Source organism: Filicampus tigris, chromosome 3 (genome assembly GCF_054856515.1).
Source record: "Filicampus tigris isolate MCC_2025a chromosome 3, RoL_Ftig_1.0, whole genome shotgun sequence".
Classification (NCBI taxonomy): domain Eukaryota; kingdom Metazoa; phylum Chordata; class Actinopteri; order Syngnathiformes; family Syngnathidae; genus Filicampus; species Filicampus tigris.
The window spans coordinates 6,879,727-6,905,362 of NC_141219.1; the positions used below are offsets into that span (position 1 = coordinate 6,879,727).

The 25,636-nt window shown below is 41.3% G+C and overlaps 1 protein-coding gene across 2 annotated transcripts in view; it reads left to right on the plus strand.

Moving 5' to 3' along the window:
• Window positions 1-808: 808 nt before the first annotated feature.
• lrp4 (low density lipoprotein receptor-related protein 4) overlaps window positions 809-25,636 on the plus strand; it is a 92,318-nt gene continuing 67,490 nt past the window's right edge. For both annotated transcript variants that reach the window (XM_086025780.1, XM_086025781.1), the window contains exon 1: window positions 809-1,115. In XM_086025780.1, the coding sequence (XP_085881906.1) occupies window positions 1,055-1,115 (61 nt within the window). In that variant the 5' untranslated portion in view covers window positions 809-1,054. The remainder of the gene's footprint in view (window positions 1,116-25,636) is intronic.

Sequence of the window (25,636 nt, forward strand, 5' to 3'; positions counted from 1 at the left end):
AGGGCTTGTACAAAATTGCACTCCCATTTAGAAATTCATACCAAATGAAACAAATCTGGATGAACAGTAAATTAAAGATAAAAAATAAAATAAAATGTTGACAAAAAAAAAAGACATTATAGCAAGTGCATCACTGCACAATTGAGATTTCATTACAGTGACACTGAAGTGGACGAGGTCAACTGTAGTTTCAGTGACCTTTTAAAGGCGGATATAGAGCTCAAACATATATATCCAAGGCATTATTAAGTATAGGGCCTCTAAATATAATATTAAACGGATGGCAAGATGTTACAAAAAGGTTAAATGTTTAAACTTTTAACATATATGGCGCACATTTGCATTTTGCACTCCCAACTGAGATGTCCATTTGTATACATTCTACATACACAGTTTACTTATATCTTAAACATTTTGCAAACAGGAAGTCACAAATTACCAGTGCATGTATGATTATTCACTATTATTTAGATTGCCCGTCACGGGCGTAATTTATTTTGACTTTGCTATTTACCAAAAAATATTCACTCATAGCACAGCCGAGAGCGGGGAATAGTCCACTTATTTTGGGATAATGAAGTAAGTAAAAATACGGATTATATAAAAACAAGGTATTCGATATATTTTATTTTAAAATTCATTTCATATATAATAGTGTGGTTAATATTTCACTATATCACCTACATTTGACGATTCGATCTTAAAAGTACCTCGAAAGACTCAACCAATTTCCCCCCCCCCCCGGCTTACTTTGGTACAGTCCAGAGCGCTTTAGGGTAACTCCAGCCAGAGCGAGTGCAACAGAACATGCTGGTCACCGTGGCCGTACGGCACCCATCTAAGTTAACTTTTAAATCCCAGTTTTGTTTCGTCCGTACTCCCTAGACGCAGAGGGTGGGTGAGAAAAAGGGGGCGACAACATCAGTCATGCTATTTAGATTAAGGTGAAATGCCGGAGCGTCTTTTTGTGTCACAAGCTTGCTGATTTTAGTGAAGAGAGAGAAGAAGGCGCAAGGGGGAAGCCCGGAGAAGAGCGACACAAGCGGGCTCCAAGATGCAGCCGGCCGCCTTGCTGTGGGTTGCGCTGACAACTTTGCTGCTCAGCCTGAGTGCAGGTAGGAAAATTCTCGTGTTAGGTGCTGCAAAATGAATGTGCACGCGAGCGTGTGGAAGATGAGTTGAGGTAATTTTGTAGGCATAGTGGTGGTGGTCTCATGCCGGACATTGAGGTCTTCTTCAACACCATGGGTCAGATAAATAGATGCATCTCACCTTTGGACCTCTTATTCTGTGCATATTGATATGATGCTTATATATTCTTGAACTCATTTTCATCACTTATGGACAGTTTTGAGTGACATTTGTTGTGTACTTGATTTATTTTGTTTGCAATCTAAACGTGCAGCTACAGTGTGTACAATACTAGTCTGTGTAGTGATGTGTCCTTATTTGGGTTGACTTTTTTTCACTTTAGAGGTTTAAATGAAAGTGAATCTTATGAGATGTACAAGCATGTGCTTGATGTATCTGTCTACCTTGAGGTGGTCCTCTGATGTGGGAATATAATCCTACATATTGAGTGAGAATGGGGTGTGAAATGCAAATTTCGACTTGGATGCATTTGAACGTATGGTTGTTTAGAATTTCAGATAGCAATACAGAGTTTTTCCAATTTATGATTGCAGGTTGGCTAATTTGTTTATCAATGATAACCTGCTTCCTTACCCCTTCCCCAACCTCAGCTGCTCTGAGTGATTTCCAGCACCCCCTTCCTATGTTTTCTCTAACACCTTGTATTTACAACATGTCAGAACAGCCGCTGGAATGCACAGACCCTACGGAAGCTATTTCTAAGCTCTCACAACAGGCTTTGCGTCATGTATTGACACACGGACGGCGCATACGCGCTCACAGATGCCGTGCCCTCTGACATGACCTTAAAAATACACCAGACAGGAAGGTGAAAATCACACCTGTAATTGGCTATTTGGACTTCAAATAGAGACTGCAGTGATTGTTTCTGCTGCTAAATGTCACCATAAGACTCTCTTCAAAATGTCAGAGAGATCCAATATCCAATTGAAAACAAAAGACCCCCCGGTTGATCCACATCCTCCATTCTTTGTTGGTGTGTTAGTCATCACCTCGGACTCAGCTATCAACGTTTCCCTGCTGCTTGCAACCTGTTTATCTTCTGCTTGTTTTGAGCATGGAGCGCTTCTGTCACAAAACAATTATCCCAGCTGGACCGTGCATCTTGTTTTTGTCTGTGGTACGTAGAGGTGGGCGATATGATACCGATGACGATATCATCGTCAATCTTGCTTTCACGATGTGTGATTTTACACTATCGAGTATTAATACTGCCTCGAAAAGCGAGTGAGACGACGGCCGCAAAGTACGAGGAAATGCTGAAATTTAGTGTGCATTGACGGCAAGTGAACATCATTCGCCGAATCAGCGGGCGGGACCCGGTCACGCGACTGTGTCCGCACGTTTCAAATATGGATGTTTAAGTAAGAGGAGTGTCCAGCGGGGAATAATAGCAAGGCGCGAGTCCAAGTCGTCCGTAGTCTGTAAATGGTTCCGGGTTGACAAGACTGATGTCGGTGGGAATAACGTTGTTAGACGTGTCGAAACGGTCACATCGAAGAGCAATTCTGTTGCGCCACGAAGCCATATGAGTTACGAGGAAAACTTGGCGACCGCGCAAGCACGCTAAACAAAAGCTTAAACGCACACACTCAGAAAACAGTCGCCGAGTTGAACCAACAAATATAAACGCACGCACGCACACACACACTCAGTACTTTAGCGAGCAAGTCAAACGTGACATCCTGGATGATCGGTTAACATTCAGTTGACAAGCTTTCAGTCCGCATCGTTCATAACTAGACTGTATTCCCGAGTGTTGCGCAAACTACGGCGGCTTATTAGTGTGACGCCAGCATACACCCAAACATGAATAAAGTCACAAGTCTTCTTATCACAGCGATGAATGAGTGGGAAAATGCACTTTTCGGTAAATTGCAGTTTTGTTATTCAATTTCATTCCGAATACGGTATATATATATAATATATGAGGACGGGTGTTGTCATGACGACGTCTTTTTTCTCTCTCGCTGGGTGACACTTCGTCACACGTCACATATCAAATACATTTATTTCCCGTTCTGATTGCTGTAGTTAACACCCTTTTGTCCTTCTGATTGCTCTAGTAGTTGGCAGTGGTACACCAGTATTTACTGCTGCTCAAAATGTCACATCATTATGAAATAACAGCAGAGACATTTCAATGACATAAATATTCCCAAAAATCAATGTAAGTCTATACATCATTTTTTTTTGTCCTTTATTGTTAAATATTGTCGTAGAATATCATTATGTTTTGCAGAAGCTGTATTTAGCAATTTAAAAGAGATGTTGTTCACAAACGCTGTCTATCCACAATTGGTCTGTGAAGCAAGTGCAGATTTAAAATATTTTTGGTAGAATATCGTCAAATTATCCTTATCGAGTTTTTTGAAAAAATATTGATTTTTTTTTTTTTTTTTTGCGCGAATTGTAATTTATCGGATCGTGCATTTTCCTTTGTCAAATAACTATACATATGTAAAAAAAAAAAAGGGGAATAAAATATTAAATAAAAACATTGCAAGACAACAAAAACTGAAAAGTGATATTGTGTACTCTATTCATTGTCGCCTATCCATCTTACTGAAAATGAGCCATAAATGTTTAACTCCTGTGTGATTGTTTGAGTGTCTGTGCGTGCGTAATCGGTGTGAGGTTAAGAGGCCTTCCTTGATATGTCTAGTGGCCTTGCAGAAATTGGCTGAGTTTGACTAATGGCATGTTGGAGAGTGGAGTATACACTTTAATAATGCACTGTGGGACAGGGTGATCATCTCAACCTCTGTTTCTCACAACGCAACCCTTTTTTTTTTTTTACTCATCAAGTCCTAATTGGACTCACGGGCTTACCTGAAAGCTGTGTCCTCCTGCCTCTAATGGCGACTTTGCATTAAATCATATATTAAAGCAAACTACAATTGAAAGATACACACACACACACACTTCTACCTGTACATGTGCATGTGGGTTGAAATGCACACTTTTCTTTTTTTTTTTTTTTTTTTTTTTTTTAGGGAAAGGGAACAGACACAAAGACAAAGACAGCTTTTCGGTACCAATATGACAACCAGGCAGCTTTCCAACAGTTCTCTGCTTGGTTGGATTTTGTTTGTTTTTATCTGCCAAACAATGAAAAGGAAGAAGATTACAAAGTCAATATGTGACTTGCAACAAATGTCAATTTCTATCTATTTGCTATTTCAATGAAAAATGTGATTAAAGTTCTATCATATAATTGAGTGTTTGGATATAAATAGAGTTAGAGTATACATAAGAGTTATTAACGCATTAGAATAAATAAAACATTTGACTTAATAATAAACAGCCAACTAGTTTTCTTTTTTACATAATCAATTGTTGTTTTTTTTCTTCAATTTAAACTGTCCATAGCAGCAAATTGTTTTTTCTTGTCTAGAAACATGGTTTTGGGCTGTAGGATGCAGTGACGACAGAGTCACAGTAGCGCTTTAGCGTACTAGAACAACACATTTGAGTGAGCCTGGTTTGTTCAAAATCAATCAGTAAGAACAGAGCTGGGCATTCATCTATGTTTTAGTCCGTCTGTGAGTTCCCGTCTGTATTTCAGACCCGCCCGGTCGGTCCGAGTTAGCCAAACGGCGTCGAGAACGGACTTTATAGGTACCACGTCACACGCAGGTGCCCCACTCCTGACACGCAGCCGAACAAATAAAAAATAAAAAATAAAACAACATTGTATAACTTTCGGTCCCACAGATGCAATGGCATGTGCCCCATTTTCTTTTTATTTCACCGATCACCACGCTGTGCGTGTGTCTGTTGTTCGTATTTCATATTTTTCCTTTATTTGGTGGCGTGTCTCTGCTTGTGCGGCACCTGTGTGTGTGACGTCTTAATTCCGTCCTTGACGCCCATTGGCTGTCATCCATGCGGGACGGACTGGGACCACGTGACCACGCTGAAAATACCGCCCAGACGTTATAGACGGATAGACGATGCCCAGCTCTGGGTAGGAACTTCAACTTTGTCAGTCTGTCAGCGTCAAAGGTAAGTGTGTCCATTTAGCCTTTGAAAAGTAGTCCAACAGCACTCGTTGCTAGCCACTAGCCGCTAACGCAGTCGCGGGGACAAGTCAAGGTTAAGTCAACCGCAACAATGATTACAGGAACACGCGGCCACATGCTGCAAAAGCCAATTTCAAAATAAAAGCCTACGAAGGCTCTCGCGTTGATGTCTATGTATTATTTGGAAGGCTTTCATTTTGAGGTTGGCCTTTGCAGTGTGTTGGCAGTGTTTTACTGTATGAACGAATTGTTGTGGCTAGCTTGACTGATTAGCGATGAGCGCGTGCTACGTAATGCAGCAGAGGCTTGGCGAATGACGTGCTTAAAGAGGAGGTCAACCCAGAAAATGTCTTTACAATATTGTGTTCTATGCAAGCCCACTGGTCAAAACATGGCATTCTGATTAAATCAGTCAAATCCAGGGGGCGGCCATTTTGCCACTTGTTGTTGACTGAAAATGACATCACAGTCGCTCAGGGCTCAGGTAAAAAAACAATCATTGCTCAGCCTCAGAGAACAGGTGAGCCGTGATTGGTCGTTACCTGAGCCCTAAGTAGTTGTGATGTCATTTTCAGTCGACAGAAATTGGCAAAATGGCCGTCACCTGAGATGGAGAGATTTTTATCAATCTATTTTGCTGCTTAATTCATAATCCATAAACACAATTGTAATCAGAATGCTGTGTTTAGACTAATGGAGGCACCTATTATTGTCAAGAACATTTTGTGGGTTGACTTCCACTTCAAAGTGACCAGCATCCAGACCAATGTTCGTGTATTTGAAGCACAACAAAGCAGTTGTTTTGTCGCTATCGGACCGATTAATGTGACGTAATTTTCCCCCCAATATTCGTCCGATGGTTATCTGTCTGACAGTTATTGTGCATCCCTAATCAGTATACATGTGTTTCTTATTGTATTTGAGCCTTACAAAAATAATTTTCTGCAGATGGTGAAGATTGTTAGCGGCCTGGCTTAGCTTTAATTTAGCAGATTGGAAGATACCCTCAATCGCGCTTCGACTCCCATCAACGCTCAAACAACATTGTGAACTTTTGTAGTACATTTTCTGGAGAGAAAGACAAGTTCACCATGATGTCACTGGCACTTTGACCGGTAGACAGAGGATTGTGACGATTGTTGCGGGATTACATTTGTCCTCTAATTCTGCTCATCGTTTATCTGTTGGCCAGGTCCTATAATCACATCGATCAGTTCCTTCCCATTGCCCTCTCATCGGAACCAAGCACCACCGCAACTGTCTCACTCTTTTAAAGAACTCGCAGATGTAGCTTTAGCCTACCCAGCAGGGTTTAAATGTAGATTTATGACTTTGTTTTGCAAAATGGCACCAGCACCCCATTAGATTAAGTGCCCCCAAAGTTGTTTGCTTGGCGTTAATGGACATTGCAATGTTGATGTCTACTTATACAAGACAGACAGATTCATTGCTTGCCAGTTGCCACGAGTTGACTTTTGTCCAGATTCCACTCTGCAAGCCATATTTTCTTTGAGCAGGAAAAAGTTCTTTTGCGGGATATGGCCCTCACTGATGCCTTATGAATCACCGGCGGTTTTTTTTCTGGCAGAAAATGCACACTGTACATAAAACATTTACCTTCCATTCCCTGACTTTCTTGTCGATGCTTAACCTCTTCAGGGGCTCGAGGAGCCGGAGGTGGGTAAAACCTTCATTAGTTTGCAGTGCTGCAATTATGAAGACTTCGAGTTATTCCGCTGAGCTAATAAACACTGAGCTAAATGAAGACCGCCAAATGCCACCCCTGAGTAGTATATTCTAAATTGTGCTGCTGTGCAACAGAACCAAGCTTCTCTTGTTGACTCTTCATCTTTTCACACATCCAAATTTAGCAGTAATGCTCCCATTTTTTTTTTTTCTGACAAGTTCATATTGATAGTGATGCAACAATGCCATCATGAACAAGTATTGCAAAAGAGCGTATTCTGTTTGTGTTCTCGATATATGTGTGTGTGTGTGTGTGTGTGTGTGTTCACCATCTTTGGTAGTAGTGGTTAGGTTCGTGTCAGGCAGGCTTTTGCGTTCACTGTGGGCCGTCAGAGTGAGCCACCCGATACCCCCACTGTGCTTTGTTTGGCTCAGCTAAAGGGATGCGATTGCACCTCCGAGGTAGCAATGGAAGTAACCTATGATTACTTGATTTCACCCCCAACACACACACACGCACACACACACACACTCATATGGATAAATGTCATGTTTCAAACGGCACCCCCCCCCATCCACATTCCTGTGCTCATGTTCCTCCACCTTCCTATAAATCACAGTGTTTGCTCACACTAGAAGGCCAACCTCCTTTGCAAGTAGACCTACAGGCTCTCTTTCTGGGGCCGTGTCTGATTTCGGAACATGATGCCATAGCCCACAGGCCAATTTCAATTATGTTCTCTGTGATGATATATGTCACGGATGTCAGATTTAAGAGCACACAAGCAAAAATCAAAGTAAACACCTGGCAACCCACTGTTTCGACAAGTCCAAGTAGGTAGGCGCCTAACAACCGAACACGTGCAGTTCCAGGTTTTCGTGAGATTTACTCGATAAAAGATCAAACGCTGGCATAAACTTCCTGGTAATAACACTGGCGAACAATTGTTTGCAATTTTTTTTAATAAGAGATGCAAGTAAACTTGTCATTGATAATGTCATTAAGCAGCCCGTGAGCTTTTTTTCGTGGTTCTTTCTAGATATGAAGCAGTTGGTCTGTACACTTGCCGTGTCTGTTTTATTTTATTTTGCACTCATGCTAAACACAGATTTTGGACAGCGTCAAATACACATACGGCACAATTGTTGATATTTTCTAATTAAATAACTGGAAATGTTATTACGAACACTACAATACCAAACACATATTCTATCTCTGGCTTCGTTTACATGGACAGAATGTATTTCATCCAATCAGGGTTCGGATTAAAATTACGATCAGATGCACTGTTTTCATGGACGTTAAAAATATTGATCCTGTTAGGACTTGCGTGTTTATGCATCCCACTTTTGAGCAGAACAAATTATTTCGACATGCGCAGATTTACCAAATATACCGGAAGTAGTAGTAGAAGAAGAAAAAGCCGCAGTGACTTCCGTGTCAACAAAACAACGCTCCGTCCATTTCTACTTTTAACGTTAGCGTTATTTCGAGTATTGCGCTATTATGTCGAATTAACACTTCCTAATGGAGCTGCAAATGTACTACTACTAGCTTCCGGGAATAACAGAGACGCGTATACTGACGTCACAGACATGCGCGGTAAAAATGGTTTGTTGGAATACGTGTTTTCATGAGCGCCGATCTGATTAGCAATCGGCATAAACTACCGCTCTCATTCAGAATAAAATATTGATCGGAATGGGCTTGATCGGGTCAGAATATTCCAAATGGGGTGTGTACATGAAGCATTTTTATTCCGATAAGCAATTTAATCCCAATAAACGTGTCCATGTAAACGTAGCCATTAACCGGGATTGTTTATGAGCATATGAATAACTTATTGTCAGCGTATGACCACAACGTTAGAAAGAATTGATTTTCAACCTTCATATCCGTGGATGTAAGAGGAGGCATACATCTTAAAGCCCTTCTTTAAATTGATGCTCAGTCCTCTGGAGGAGATTTCACAAAGACGATGCACATCTTCGAATGGTACTTTAGCCAGTCCTGTAAACACTGTGTCTAGAATAACACCATTTTTCAAAACCTAAAAAGACCAAGCTAGTTTTTGTCAGCACGGGAGATTGTGTGCAAAAATAGCCCATTTCCTTCACATTATCCCTGTTGTGAGTACAACTACATTTTGACATTGTGACATACAGTATTCCCTGTGAGGGAGCAGGTCCGTTTACATACACAACAGAATTTAGGTTAAAACTTGTGGTATTACATCACCAATACAATTACTATTATATTGTTGTAGTTGGGTTCATTTTTTTTTTTTTTACCATTTTACTTTTTATTTTTTTGAGATATGTCAGGATGTAACATAAATATGGATGATCACATTGTTGTTGAAAGGGGCATTTGTGGCGTATCGGCCTTGTAGTGTGTAGTTGAGTTCCTAGGGGGTGGCAGATTATTACAGGCTGTAATAAACTCTGCTTTTCTGTCTCGGCAGGGGGCTGCTGTAGAGGGCAGAATGATAAGCAGTGCTGGAGACTCACTGTCTGAGCACAACCAGAGGAGGGGGGCAGGGACGCAAAGGCATTTTGAAGGACACGCACATGCACAGATCCATCGTAACTTAATTCTGAGGCTTTGCTTTGCTTTCTTTGACTTGGCTGGAAAAGCATCGGCTGTGACTTAAAATGAATGTTTGAAAGACTTGTTAAAGAGGCATGAAAAAAAGATTAAACGTCGGGCAAATTGTTGTGTTACAAGAGTCTCGCCGTCCCTAGTGTATCCTTCGCCATGCATTATAAAAAAAGCCACTTACGTGGTGTGTCTTTTGGATCACATCATTGGAGCCTTTGGTGACAAATGTAGGACAGTTTTCCAGGGCCATTTTGTCATTATTAAACAAAACATACCAATCAATCAACAATGACGTCTTCTGTTTTCAGTCATCTTTCATAATTTCCAAAGAATTGCCGCCAATTCTGTCACGGTGAATAAACTTATGAGCGCAACTAGACCTGCGTTAGAGCAAGTGCCCATTGATTAATTAAATTGTATTATCAGTGGATATACCAGTTCAATAAGAATGGGGTGGAAGTGCAGAATAGCTCGCTTACAGACACATTTTCAGAAATATTCCGATAACTATTTGTATACAAACATTAAAAAGTTTTTAAAAAGTACCCTTTAAGATTTTTGAATTATTATCATGTTCAAAGAGTGCTGTAAATACGAGCATGCAGTTTTACACAGACAAATCCAAAACACAAAAACACTGTGAATCAAATAAAGCCAACATGTGTCTGCTGTGTAAAGTGTGACAAAACCCAATGTGCACCCTCCTCAAAAATGCTCACCAAATATGTTTGAGGCTCAAAATAGCCTCCAAGAAGCGTGCAATGTTGTTACCCCGTTGTCCACTAGCCAGCTGTTTGAGCTTATTACTTCACTCCTTTTGTAATGGATATATTTACATTTCCCCCAAGAACAAATGGGATTGCGGCACAGCGTACGGGCTAGTCAGTTGGAGCCACAGAAGGACTGTGGACTTGCTGGCTTTTGTCCCTTTATAGGATTTGCGCACAATAGGAAAGTAAGCTGTGTTCTTTTTGAAGAAGCGCACTGACTTTCACAATCTAACCTAAATACATGTGATGCTAGTGCAGTTACCGTTGTCCTTCTACTTCACTGTAGACCAAAATGGATTGGGTGAGAGTTCAGTGTATAAATAACCTCAGAGACCGACAGGGTTCTTCACTTAGTGGACGTGCCCTCATTCATATGAACTGCACTGCATTTTCAGCATAGAGTTCACTAGTGCTGCCTAATGGAAACATGTGTTTTTTTGTAAAATGAGTGTCAGCTGGGGATGCACCAAAAATTGATGAGTTCATGTAGACAAAGTTAAGAAAGTACCATATTTTCCGGACTATAAGCCACAAATTTTTTCCTAGGTTTTAAACTATGCGGCTTATATAAAGGTGCGGCTGTTCTGTGTATTTTTCTTTCACCACTAGGGGTGCTCTAACCGGAATTACAATACAATACAATATAATTGCCGTTAACGGGATGTGACTGCAGGTGTAGGAGTTCAAATGGCAAATTTTCTCTTGGTTCTGTTCCGTTTTAATCAGCAAAGTTGCTGCCGTGTTAAAAGGCACTGTTAGGAAAGAATCTGTTCAGGTACATACATGTACATCTACAGTTCAAAATTGTTCTGTATATGCAGTAAATTTTTCAACATAGATAGGCTTATATAAAGGTGCGGCTTATAGTCCGGAAATATGGTACATACAAATTTACAGTTTTTATTCATTTCTTCCATGAGTGGTGAGTTATTCTTCCCAGAGTTTTAATTTGCAAGATTGTATGATAATTACAAGATCATATTTTTCATCATTGCCAACCATATTGCAAAAGTAAAAGTAATGTAATTGATTTTCAGTGTGTTCCGGTGTGCTTTTAAAAATGAAAGCACTTATTTCAGAAATGAAACTAAGAGCTTTGTGCTATTTTCTGCCTGAGACTAGATGACATTTGGCAACTGATCATTTAGCTCAACGTTAGAACAGCTGATTGGATTTGAGGACTTTTTCATCTTGCTTACAGTATGCGCATGTGGTAGTGTCACCTTTCCCTTCCGTACTTTTCTGAGACAACTGCACAGAAGCACCTGCTAGATATCTGATGTCCTTCTAGCTGTTGAAATCAGTAGAAGGCATGCTGAGGCATATATGTTATCAGAAACCTGTTCAATAAACTGCTTTTGAGGAAATCAGATTAAACGTTTTTAACAACCTTTTTAAAGCTTTAATGTTTTTTAAAGTTTGGTAATTGAGATTGTTTTACATTATTTCAACATGAAGCTGTATTCTTTTGAAAGTGTTGTCAATCAAATCTGATTCATTGCCATTTTTAGCTGACTTACTATGGCCATATTTTGCGAGATTTCCGTATGCTAGTAAGCTACTGTTTATTTTTCCCCAATGTAAAAAAAACCCAACAACAACCAAACAACTAAAATGGCCACATCAAACAACATTCTTTTTAAAATACCACAGTATGGTTTGTAATTGTAACTGATTTTTATTTTTTATTTTTTTTTTATCTGGGGACTACCAAGGCCACACTTTATGGAATACAATTAGGTTTAAGCTGCCACAGGAAAGCACTGGCAAGCTATTTTAATTAGGGGTCTGCAATGCCATTCAAGAGCAATCTTGTGTAAAGTCCAAATGCACATTGAGACACGTTTGCACAGAGACCGCTTAAACATCCTCAGGGTGTGTACTGTATGTTCTGTGAGCGCCTTTGCCCTTCTAGAGTGACATCTTTCACTTTTGTCCCCTCGATACCGCTGCACAATGATGTCACCTAGTGTGAGAGCAGAAACCTGACACTGGAAACAACAAGTGTGCAAAAACTCACAAAAACAAGATGCTTGACATGAAAGACCGTGGTTGTCCCACATCTTGAAGGTGAGCCTCGCTAACTCCTGAACCCTGTGTTGGTTTTGTGCGTTTTAGTCTCCAGTTGACCCATATCCGATTGGCAATAGCTCAGCCGAGCCTGTGATGATGGAAATTGAGCTGCTTGTTGTGAAGGTGCTGGAGGACTTCATTAAACAAACATTGAAGGGCTCTGGAGGCCCCATTGAAGCCTGGAACTGGAATGGGGACACAACTGAAAGCCCTGCGCTCCCTAATGAACTTGAGTGGCCCATAGAAGTGGGGCTTTTTCACCGAAGCTAAGGAGGACAGTGTCAAAACAAGCCCGGGCCCTTGCTGTTCACAGGGGCTAAACGCCGCCTTTTGACTCTTAGGAGTGTGGGCATCTGAAGGGGAGGGCAGAAGGAGAAAGGAGAGGGAGGTAGAAAGTACTTGCTAAAACAATGGCCCCTTAAATCAAGCAGCCCTCCTTGCCTCTTTCCCCCTCCAGTGCTCCTGGGCTGCTGCCTACCAAACCCCCTCCTTCTATTGCCTCGACTTCCAATTAGGGATACTCTTGCACAAGCGGTTGGAAGCCCCATATATTGCAGGGGCCTCAGAGGAGGAGGCTTAAAAGTTGGGTCTCTATAGCAGTTCCGCTATCAAAAGCCTTAGTATTCAGAGGAGAGCCTTGTTTGGACTCCTCAAAGCTCTCAAATCTGCCACTGAGGGACACGTGTAATATCACGCACTCCGTCTTCCGTACCTCGTCATTCCTTTCATCCTTTTTTTCCTTCTCTCCTTCGCCGCTCGGTCATTTGCCCAAATTTCATCAGTTTGCAAACCCGTCATTGCTCCTCAACGCTTGGGAGATAGAGCAAAGCATAGCCGGGACTCGGGTTCTTGTTGCCTGCCTCTTTTCTCTTATTTATCCTTAGCAATCCCAGCAATTACGACAGCTGATTAAAGAGTTGGCCGGAGGAAGCCATGTGTAATACTACAGTTCCTACTCGATGCTTCACAACCGCACTTTAAAAATAGAACTTCTACTGTAGCAGTGCAAGCCAAGGACAAGATAAGTTGAACGGATAGAGGACTAAATATGCTTTGGTTAGACCTAAGTGATTGCATTCAGGTGTGAGATACTCGCCTCTCATGTGAATGAGTGTTTTCACTTGTTTCTGATGCTTGGCACGAGTTTGAATTTTTTTTGACATTGTCGTACACACTTTTACAAATAAAAGGTTTAAAAAAAAAAAAGACTACATTTACATGCAGTCAATATTCGGGTTAAGGTCAAAATTCCGATTTCTGAGTCATTCGGGAAAAAAAAAATGTTTACATTGCTTGAGCGGAGATGACGCAATTCTCGCTTGTTACTTGCTTCTGTTAATAAAACACATTATATTCACGTCACTCACCGCACGAATGAAGCAGATGGCTTAAAAGTGTGTGTTGTCACCATGTTTTGTTTATCACTAAATGTGTATTTCCGGTGGGTTGCGCATACAAGAACTTCCTATACTATAAAGACCAAGATTCCTTCCCGTGTCCCGTGCATTCGGCATATTCCGGAAAGGGAGTAACCCACAGGCATGACATTCGAAATTTAAGAAATCTGAATAAGGGCATCTTCAGATTATTGCGCGCGTTTACATGGCTTTTAAAAACCAGAATACTGCCAATATTCGTGATTCAAAAGGTTTATTGGCTGCATGTAAACGCCGTCAATGATAAAAAATGAATCCAACCAAGATGTTGTCACCTTAACTATACTCACGGTTTTCGACTGATCCTCTGAAATTCCGATGTTTTTTCCCTCCCATTTTTATCAGTAAATCTTTGTACATGCTCTTGTCAATTTTATAAATTGATTGTGCTTTACACAAGTAGCACAGATTTAACCTTCACCTTTGATACGTATCTGGAACAAATCTGTAATTAGTTAATGTAAAAAAAAAAAAAAAAAAAAGGTACTACTAATTTCCATCAAATTATCCACCAGATTATGTTGAATATTCTTTTTTTTCCGTTTACATGCATTTGTGTCTGCTGTGCGATTTTGACGCGAGACAGGTGCAAGAGTGAAGTCAAGTTGCTTTGCACAGTTTTGCAGCGGGCGGCTTGAAATAAAAAGCTTTCACTGGTGACCGAAGCGCTCCACGCAGTTATGTGCCTTTGGCCGCTTGCCGCACGCACACACAGGCACTTTCCATGACATTTTCCCTGTTTGCTTCCACGGCTAAAGCTGGCACACGAGGCTTTACTGTCACCCAGTAGCTTTCGGTAGACATTGCCATCTAACCGAGTGGTGCCAGCCTGTTTTATAATTGGATTTAGTGCCGCTACGTTTCCTTCCCCACCCTCAGATGGATAGCATGGATTTATGATGGAGACCAAGGAGACGATAATCAAGTTCGAGCATCGTTCCACACTGATAGCTTTGTTGCCCCTACCGGAGTTGCTTTGAGTGTCTGGAAATATGAGTGATATCAGATTTGTTTACTGTGGATGATGATGCCTCTCATCCTCTTACGTTTGCTCGGGTGATAAGTGGTTTAATATATGAATATCTATATATCCATCTCTATAGATAGATACTGCTGCACAGTGATGTCAGAGCCCCGATCAACCCCATCAAACAGAATGACAGATTGTGAGTCTCCTCGAACATCAGCCACCTCTGACCTTGTTAAATGTTCTTTGGGAATAATGGACTAAAATATGAACCTACTTAGTAGCTCTCCTGAAATAAGAGCCAAGAGGAATCTATTAAGGGAGACCAACCATCTCAGTTGTGTTACTGGTTAAAGATACGGTGTCACAGGGATCACACATGTCCACAATGTCCTGCCTAGAGAGTTTTTGGTTAAGGCTATTCTTAGGATAGGGTTGTAGTGGTTTCGAGGCACCCGCCACTCCTTACTCCTTAAACCACATAAAATGACCTTTTGCCCTTGGAGGAGGACAAGGAAAGCGTGTGCCTCCAAGACTCTCAAATGCCGACCTCTTAAGCAGCATTGAAGCGACGTGGAATGCAAATGAATGATCCCGTTACCCTTGAACTGCCTCTGACCTTTGTTGGTGTTTAAAGAGCCAAAGGCTGGCGAGGTAAATTCTGAAGCATCTACTATGTACTAGTCCATCGCTGAAAGATACATTTACATAAATCAGGAAGTGAACGCTTCGAATTTCCGATTTTCTTTTTAATATCAATTCTTTCCGCAAATATGTTTTTCAAGGAAACACTATTTACATCTGACTTTGGATCCCGAATGAATGACAGTCACCGAGTATGAGATTGAGATGTTGTGGCAAGTCTTTATATAGCGCTTTCCTTGCTCACATAATTGTTTTTTTTTAAAACTGATAAGTTTTGCATGTCCAGTGGTAATTGACGTGATGGGCGAAGCTGGGAGGAAAAACAATGACCGGGGAACATCAAGTGCTGACCTCGTGTTCTTGATCAAGCTTCTCAAGGCTTTTTTGTGCTGCAACAGAGCCACAATTCACTGCAACAACTCTTGAACTCTTGATGATACCCCGAACCATCCTAACGTATTTAGTTCCGCTGCACTACACTTTTTCTCGGTCAATTACATCATTTCCAATATCTGTCCTTATTTTCACGTAGTTTTGAATTGGGCAAAAAATATCGTTTAACATACTTTTCTTTATACACACTTTATACACTTTTAGTGTTAGCGGGCATTAAAATGATCAACAAATTGAAGGAAACAAAAAGGTGTACTACTTTTTTTCCATGACTGTATATAAAGATATAAATATAGAGTACACAAAACTACCATGAGACCAACACACCAGCAGTTACACAAGCGTGATGGGCACAGTATGCAAATTACAGTGTCAGTCCTTTTTTGCAGTTGAGTGTGATTATGGGTTGTTTTAACTTTGTTGTCTGTGCGCAGCAGCGAAAAACTCCACTTTTTTACCCTATTATACTCATGTAAGTTTCTTTTCAATCCAACATTTCTCACATTTTACACTGAAATTCCCATCAAGTACACTACACAGTGTAAGTGAAGATTGGTGATGATTTATTAATGGATTGTACGATATTTATTGTCAGGGTCTATGCGGAGATTTCAGTTTCACCGTGAGTGAGACAGAAATTCAGGCTCGGGAGTAGTGGGTGAAGAACATCACAATCAAAGGATGCTAAATATACTCATCCCATTTTTGGCTCTGCATGTGCCTCTATCTTGCTGTGTGGGCTACACAGAAACTCAATTGTCATAGAGACAGGCACTCTGTGAAATGCTTTCATCCCAAAATTGATTCATAATTTCGGGTGAGAATGAAGCCATTGAAAGCATCGGTGACATGAGTACTAGGGATCCAGCAAACCACTTTTTTTTTTTTTTTCACAAGTACAAGTAGTTACATTTAAGTACTTGCCAATATTGTGTACAAATATTTAGATTTCTTCTATTGATAATGCCATTAACGTATTGACGGTGAGTTATGATGCTAATGCGTGCTAGCAGCAATAAACTGGTGATGTCCTTAAAATGAAGTAAATGTTATACAAAGTATTTAAATATAGCGGTGTGTGTAGTTCTTATCGCTGTGTGTTTGGTTTTAGAATAAACAACAACTATAGTGTCATTAAACATCTTAAAGCATGCTCAGAGAAGGTAGAATATCATACATGACATGCTTGCTGCAAGCAGCTCAGGCGCATTCGGGGTTCTTTCAAAAAACAGGAACTTGCATACGCACGGCGCCGTTCGGCACAATAATTGATTTTCTTCTATTTTATGACTGTGAGAAGCCAGAATCGAAATCACAATTAAATTTCAATGAATTGCCCAGCCCCAGTGTAAATAAAAGTCATGTTGTTTGAAAACTGTGCTCATGTTTTTACTATAATAACTGATTACCATTCTTAACTGTATGATTAGTTACTTTCTTGAAACCCAAAATAACATTTCTTACACATATATATATTTGTTGCATTTGTTGGTATTTATTACCCTCTCCCTCTCAGCTGTTCGGACTCGGTATGTGGCTTGCTGTTGGGCTCTCAAATCCGCATGCTTTGACCTCTCCAAAACACTGGGCTGGACTCAAACATAGTTGCGATCATTGTCCTGGTACTTCATAATTCTGCCCCTTCATTTCCACCCTCAGTCTTCTTCAGTTCCGCTTTCTCCTTTTTATAGAGTTTAAAAAAGGATGCCCCAAATGGACCTAACTTCCAGGTCAGCGGACGTGGGATGAGGGGTCACACTTGGGCTTAGTAGTCATCAGTCGGATGACCAGGCAGCTGTGTGCTGCTCGATGAAATTCAAAAACTTTGCTGGTGTTGTTGGCGCATGGAGATGCAAGACTTGCTGTTCTTCAACAATGTTTTGATGTTTTCTGCTCCTCTAACATGCTCACTTCTTCCGTCACTTTCTGTTCTTTTATTTGCTCCATTGCTAAGCAACAATGACAGCCGTGACCGATCCGCACTTTGGCTCAAATTCTGTCACAACTGACTTCAGGCAACCCCTCCCACATAAACTCGCGTAGACACGCATGCTATACAACCAAGTGCCCTGCTGATTTGCGGTTTATAATACTGAAGCCCCTCCCCCATCTCCTGGTCATCACCCCCCTCTGAGGTGACAAGAGGGAAGCGTCCAGCTGGATGGAGCTGTTGTGTTTCTCTCCTTTGGGCTTTGATCCTTTGCCCCTTTCGTCTCCCAGATCAGCGCCTATCCTGCCGGTGTGCGGGGGGGGTTTCAATTGTTTCTTGATTTACTTTGCTGTTGGCTATGCAGGCAAGAGTGAGGAGGAGACGGGTGATGCATACGGGTGAGAGTCCATACGACAGCTGGGGCAAGGTGGAGTCGCCTTCTCTGGATCAGCCACCCATGTGGCCCAATCGCCTTCTCCCGGCCATAACCTCTCCCTAGCCAACACTTGCTATTAGCTTCCCTCAAATCCACAACCTTGCGTTTTTGTCTATAAGCCCCTGCTTGTCCTCAGGGAGTAGAGGGAGAAGGCTTGAGGCTCCCTCCCTCTCCTGTCCCACAGAAGCCCCTGATCCTGGCCCCATTTTTTTTTTTTTGTTTTTTTTTTTTGTGAAAGCTTTAAGACTGACCTGTCAGCCTTGCTCTCTTCCCCAGAGTCAATGTGGGACGGCCCCCTCAAAGGCCAGTCTGCATCAGCCTTCTGTTAGAACAGGCCCCACCAAAAGCCCTCTTGTGCTGCCCTTTGTGTAGTCACACATAAGATCAGAGTTAAATTCCCTTTGCACTTGCGTCCATCGATGGGCCCTGTGGGCCGAGGGACCAATGGCACTTGACAGTCCTATTGTTTGTGTAGTTTTTTTCTCAGCCTGTTTATCATCTTTGCAAATAACAAACTGCTTTCATGCTGTTTGCTATAAAAAAAAAAAAGTATATTTTCCGCAGGGTTTTTCACTTAAAAGTTGGGTTCAATTGCGTTTGCAGGATAGAAATTTGCCGACATTTTTTGGCAAGTCATCTTTTTGCCACATTGCTTTACAATTCAGTATCGTGTATTGATTATTACAAAGAACGTGTCCTTTTTCTGCAGTACAAGGTGGGCTAGAAAAGTTCTGGTGTCACAAAAGATATATTCCAAACCCAAACTACAAACTACATATTTCCCCTTTGTAGTAATTCCACCGGCGTGCACTATCCCAGCCTGGAAGGACTTTTCCGAGATCCTTTGCAGCTTCGTCATCACAGCAATCGTGATGCTGTCCACATCTTGAAAACGCGTCCCATTGATGACTCCTTTGAGCTGGGGAAAGAAAAAAAAAAAAAAAAAAATCACACGCAGACAGGTCGGGTGAGTAGTTATGGGATGTTCTCCTTGTTCTGAACTCAGGACGATGAGAGCAGGCGCATTTTCATGGTGAATCAGCCCAATTTGGAATCTTCTTCTGCTTCTTCTAGCTCACTGAACGAAGCCTGTCGGTTTTTCACAGAAGAGCCGCGGCTTGACAGAAGTCTTATTTAAAGAAAAACTCCCTTAATATAAAGCAGGTCTGCGGTTGTTAGAAGCAAACTTAATGATTGGGAAGTCCAGAGCGTAACATAACAAGCTGTTATGACAGGATTAACTGGGGGGAAACTGATAGCAACAAACCAGATTACACTATCAGTGACAGCTCTGTTAACTCTGCTTGAGTGCTTTAACCATAAATTTCAACGCTTATAGTCAGCCAGTTGAACATGATTAGCGCAAGCATATTTCTCCTCGGGCTGGATGATTTTGAGAAGAGTAGTGCCCGATGTTTCATAGTTTTGGAGCATCTATTTGGTCGTGTTAGCAATATGCATCCCTTAATTTTCATGTTCTATAGTAGCCGTAAATGAGAAATACTCAATTTTTGACCCTGCATTTCTTTAGGCTGGGCTTTGTTGGCCTCTGGCAGTTTCGTTTTGGTTTTCCAAGCTAACATAGCACACATCTTTATGTAGTAAATGTCTTCATTTTTGCTTTCCAGACGTCAATGATTTAAAGGATAGCGCATAAAGATCATGCAGAGCCAATCCGCTATTTATGTTCATGCGCATGGAGAGAACAGAAACAGTTGTTCAGCATGATGTCAGGAAGATCAACCACCCTGGGGCACATCACTACTGTACATGATCCAAAACCCTCAGATAATCATGATTACATGTGCGTCCATGTGTCCGGAGCCACCCGTCCACCTGTTGTAATTCCTTCATCATCAAAAGCACACACGTTGACTTTCGCCTGGGCTGGCTGTGGTAAGTGGGGATATGAGGTCATCTTGGCCCGCCGCACATCGAGTGATGGGGCAGAACTTGATTGAATTCTACGCAGGCCCACCATTTGAAATACGGCATTCTGATTAATATTGCGTTCGTGGAATATAAGTGAAGCAGCAACATGCACCCACTTTTAGCCATCTCAGGGGGCGGCCATTTTGTCACTTCTGTGGACTGAAGATGACATCGAAGTTGCTCAGGGCTCAGGTAACAACACATCGCGGCTCACCTGTTTTCTGAAGCTGAGCCGTGATTGGCTGTGATTTGAGCCCTGAGCAACTTTGATGTCATCTTCAGTCCACAGAAGTGACAAAATGGCCGCCTCCTGACCTAGCTAAAAACATGTGGATTTCTTATATTCCACAAACGCTATATTAACTCATTCACTGCCATTGACGAATTTACTTGTCTTTTCACAGTCCAGCCATTCAATCAAAGGAACTTATTTATATATTTTTAAAACGTTTTCAAACGTTAGAGGGTCTCAAAATGTCTGGCAGTGAATGACTTAATCAGAATGCCGTGTTTAGACTAGTGGGCCTGCATAACATATCCTGGAAAAAAATAAGTTTCAGTTGACTTTCCGTTGAAGGTAATGATCGCTTGCCAACCAACCGTATGCATATTGTGTTTTACAACAGTACTTACTACCACAACAGCATTTATAATTCCACATGGACCCACAAATGAAATAGATAAGAATGGAGACTCTGTTGGCAAAATGTAAACAACAACAACAGTAGTAGTTAAGTTAGATGGTTGTGAATGGGGCAACGTAGAAATCCAGACTCAGACTATTCGTCCTGTTCAAGCCAATCCGGGAAGGATTTATCCGTGGTAAAATGGCTTGATTATTATTTTTTTCGAAGATTGAGACAGTCTAGACTGTCTGTGGTCATGCTGTAGCCTATCCCAGCTACGACCCTTGTGAGGACAAGCGGTTTGGATGATGGATGGATGGATGAAAATATAAGCATGGATTTGGATCTCCTTGTATTTTATTACATTTTTATTGGTGTGGTAGTATTATTTCCAAAATATAATTGATTCTAACAGTATGTATTTCAAATGAGCTTGCAAGCGTTCATTTGGCTAGATTGAGCCTTTTCTGTATGTCTCAGAACACTTGTTTTACTCTCTTAGAGAGTGTCTTTAAGTGCAGGATTTAGTCTTTTTCTATTTGTGGAGCAAGCGCCTTTTGAAACTGCTCTTTAATGACTGTGAATAGAGTCATCTGTAACTGCTTCAGTGTTTCATGTGAGACGCCACCATGTTTCCCCTCTTGCCTCTAATCAATCACTCCGACTCACACTCACTGCCCTCGCTGTTTTTCTTCCTCCTCTATTTTGTCTTGAAAAGGAGTCCATTCTACCCCCTCCTTGTCTCTCTTATGAAGACAGAGGAGCAAGGTGGCGGAAAGAAGTAAAGGAGAGAAAATGGGGTTTCAAATCCAAAGAGAAACTGTTCCTCCACTGTTTCTTTGACATGTTACTTTCACCATTTTTGCTGGTCATTTTTATATCCTGTAAAAACAAACAAAATCGTGTTTGGGAAACCTTTGGATTACATTCCATTGTAGAAACCTTTTGAAGAAAACACATTCTAGCCTCTTTGTAACTACTGCTATTAGCTAGCTAACTTATTATGTGCAAGATGGTTATGATGCTGGCAGCCATCATTTCTTCACAAGGCCACAAACACAAACAGCCTGGTAAAAAAACGGCAATTCAACAACAGCAACAAAACTGAAACAACTTATTTGCCCAACACAGCTAAGCAAAAGAAACCCACTGACAATTGGGTAAATAATTTATTATTGGTCACTTTCTCGACGAATCCACTGCTTATTTTGGATTTGGACAAAATGCGACTTAGAGGGGAAGTCAACCCAAACATATTTTTTTCAAGAATATGTTCTATGCAAGCCCGCTAGTTGAAACAAGGCATTCTGATAAATATTGTGTTTGTGGACTAAGAGTTAATCCACCCGTTTTTAGCCATCTCTGGTTGGGCGGCCATTTTGTCACTTCTGTCGACTGCAAATGACATCACAACTACTCAGAGCTTAGGTAACGACCAATCACGGCTGACCTGTTTTCTGAAGCTGAGCCGTGATTGGTCGTTACCTGAGCCCTGAGCAACTGCGATGTCGTCTCCAGTTGACAGGAGTGACAAAATGGCCGCCCCCAGAGATGGCTAAAAACGTGTGGATTAACTGTAATTCCACAAACGCAATATTAATCAGAATGCCGTGTTTCAACTAGTGGGCCTGCTGGGAACATATTCTTGAAAAAATATGTTTGGGTTGATTTCCGCTTTAAGTTCAACATAACTTCTTATCAGCCTCGGCACAGGTGTGCTGCAGGTGACGCGGCTGCGCTCAGTTGATCTGATCGGAAGCCGCTGGTTTTGCCTGACTTCACTGCTGCATGTTGGCCTCCCGTGAGTTTGGAACGCTTTGAAAGGAGTAGAAAAAGGAGGAAGAGGCTGCACTCAGGGGGGGGTGGCTGTTTGGCTTGTGATCTATTGCTTCCTTACTCGTTGCCTATATCTTTCTGTCACGCGCACATGCACACACTCTGAGACAGGCTGTGCCGTTAGCTCAAGTTCATTGCATTTGAGTTCCGGGAGGCGGTTTGGTTGGGAGGGTGTTGGGGGAAGAGGAGGAGCAGTAATTAAAGAGCTTTGAGAGGGGGGCCCCCCCCAACTCTGTTAGATAGATTTCATTCCCTCCTCCTCACCATAATCCCCACAGGAATAAACAAATTGGGGTTTTCAGATTGCAAGTTGGATGTGGTCGCTCCTGTAATGGTATTGAAAAGAGATATATGTGTGTGTGTGTGTCCATCAAGCAGATGTGTGTTTTATGTGAATAAGAGGTACTATGAAAGAGAGAGCGAGAGCATATACTTTTATTCTTGCGTGCGAGTGTACATAACCACAAGTGCAGTAAGTGGCTAATTGCTTTCGCCTCCGCACTGAAGTGTGCAGATGGACACAGGCCACAGCCCACAGATTTGTTTAATCGATGGGTTTTTTATCAAATTCATATTTCAGTGGCAAACACCTGGAGGTTTTTTTTTTTTTTTTTCCCCCCCACTCATCAAAGTTTAATGAGGATCGTATGCAGGGATGCCGCCTTTTCTGATGGGAACTAGCCATGTGTTCCGTTCTTATGGTATATTAAAAATGTTCCAGTGAGAACGGGACGATGCGCGGTAGATTAACTTGGAGTATGCCGGCGAGTCTGTAAGTACTGCGGCTTTTCTGATATGAGATGTGGACTTGTACCAACCAACCACTCGCGGTAATATTTTATTGGTGAAAACTGGCATCACAGCAGTGGCTGTGGTTAGCTTGCTAGCATGGCGGCTAAACAGTAGTCGCTCCACTAAAAGTCACTAATCATCACTGCCATGGCAGCGAATAAGCAAATAAATTCTGACACGTATCATTAGCACGAAAGGAGAACGAGTGGTGATTAACGGCATAATATATGCTAAACCTAAACATAGTCTGAAAACACAGAAATAAGTGCTACAGTACAGTTTTCTCTGAAGTTTCGCCGGAACCATCAAAAATGCAGTTCGTTTATTAGCGTGGATGAGACTGGCGAGACACAACAAGGGAAATCCCGTTGAGGGATTTGTTGGAGGGACAACGATTAGTGAATTGAATGGTTGGAACCATCAAAAATGCCGTTCGTTTATTAGCATGGACGAGACTGGCGAGACACAACAAGGGAAATCCCGGTGAGGCGGCGATGATGTGCAGCCAATCAGTTCACAGGATAAATCCAGCCGTACAAAGCCTCCCAGTCAACTATCTCTTTGCATCAACACATCTTGCCACAATATGGCTGCCGATATGGCTGTATTTTTCCATTTCTAGTTTTTGATGAGTACTTTTTGAAAACCCGTGATGCACTGAGGCCGCTAAACTTGAACCGCGAAGTAGCGAGGGATTACTGTAATACAATGCCGGGAAAATCCAAAAAAATGGAAATGAAGGAATATGTTATCACATCTTAAATCAGAGGTAAATGTAGTACAAAATTGTCTGACATCAGGGGGTGTTAATATTTTGTAAATGATTGTTAAATCATTTCAGTCCTCCACCTATTAGTTTCAAAAACATTATTTTCTCCAGCCCTTGGAAAAGACCTTCTGCTACTAATGCTGTGCAGGACTACACACACAGTTGGTTGTTCAGCTAAATGAAAAGTAGTCAATGATTTACTGAAAGTTATTTTAATCATTACACATTTTAATCCGCCCTTCTGTCTGGAGGTCAGCAATTCTTCTTCTTCCCTTAGCAGAAAAACAGCTTTGTTATTCATCACTTTGTTGACAGCCTAAAGAGGCGGTGTTGAGACATTTCAGTTTGTCTTCCCCCAGCAAGTCTGATGTGGGTCATCAGGTTTTTCATTAAACGACTTGAAATCTTAGCCACTTACTCTTCCTTCCCGCACTGGAAGGCCTCCTGAAAATATAACAAACAAAAAATTCAACTGTTCTCAGCACAACAGTTAAAAAATAAAGCATTGAATCCGATATCATGCGGAAGAAACCTCTCTGCTAGATTTGAAGTTACCAACTCTGAAATATGTCTGAAAAGAAATGAAATAGAGCAACTCAATTTAGTTCTGCCCCCTCTGTCCCCTCTTCTCTATACATATATTATATTACCACCATTTTCTAGCTCCATTCAGCAGGCGAGTGGTTACACATGCTTTTACCCTTAAATCTTGTCCCGTTTCCCTTCAGCAAATCAAAAGCATTGCTTTTGTTTGTTTTTTTTGGAGACCCGAGACAGGCAGTCCATCACAAACACGCAAAAAGTAGGACAGGTAGGAGCACAAATTCAAAATAAGCTGAAGATTTACAATATAAACTCCAAGCCGTTCTGAAGTTGGTTATAAATGTCAGGTGTTTTGGGTGTCCCAAGGCACATATTATAAGGCCTATGCTTTGTTGGCGTCAGCACTGACATCTTGGGTAATTCACAATGAAACACTGGTTTACACACCAATGAAGCTTTTAGCATATTAAATTCACCTGAAGTTGAAGGTTAATGTGCTTGCCACATAAATAATTACATTTTGCCCTAAAAATGTGTCATTACATTTTTAAACACGTTTCTTCCAATTGATTCTTTGAGCTTTACATTTTAATGATTAGAAATGTTTCATCTTTAAATTAACTGCGGCTGTTCAGTGCCACTTTTTTTCAGGACAGATATCAGTATTTACTTTTGAGTACACACCGATACCAAGTATCGATCCCACTAGAACTTATGATGCCTAAAATTTCAATCAGCATAATGACAGATAATTGTGAACAAAAATCTTTCTCCACTTCTGATACATATTATGATTCACTGATATGTCAAATGGCCGCTGTGTAGCACCAATTACTGGCAAGGAAGACTTAATCTATGCCAGTCTTTTTTTTTTTTTGCTTTATGTGTGCCGTATGGCTGGTATCTGCATCTTCCACCAGTACCTGATACCTTGAAATAAAGCCGGTATCGGCCCAATCCCAATATTTGGTATCGGTACTCGCCCATCCATAAAATGAACCATATATGTGGAACCCACACAAT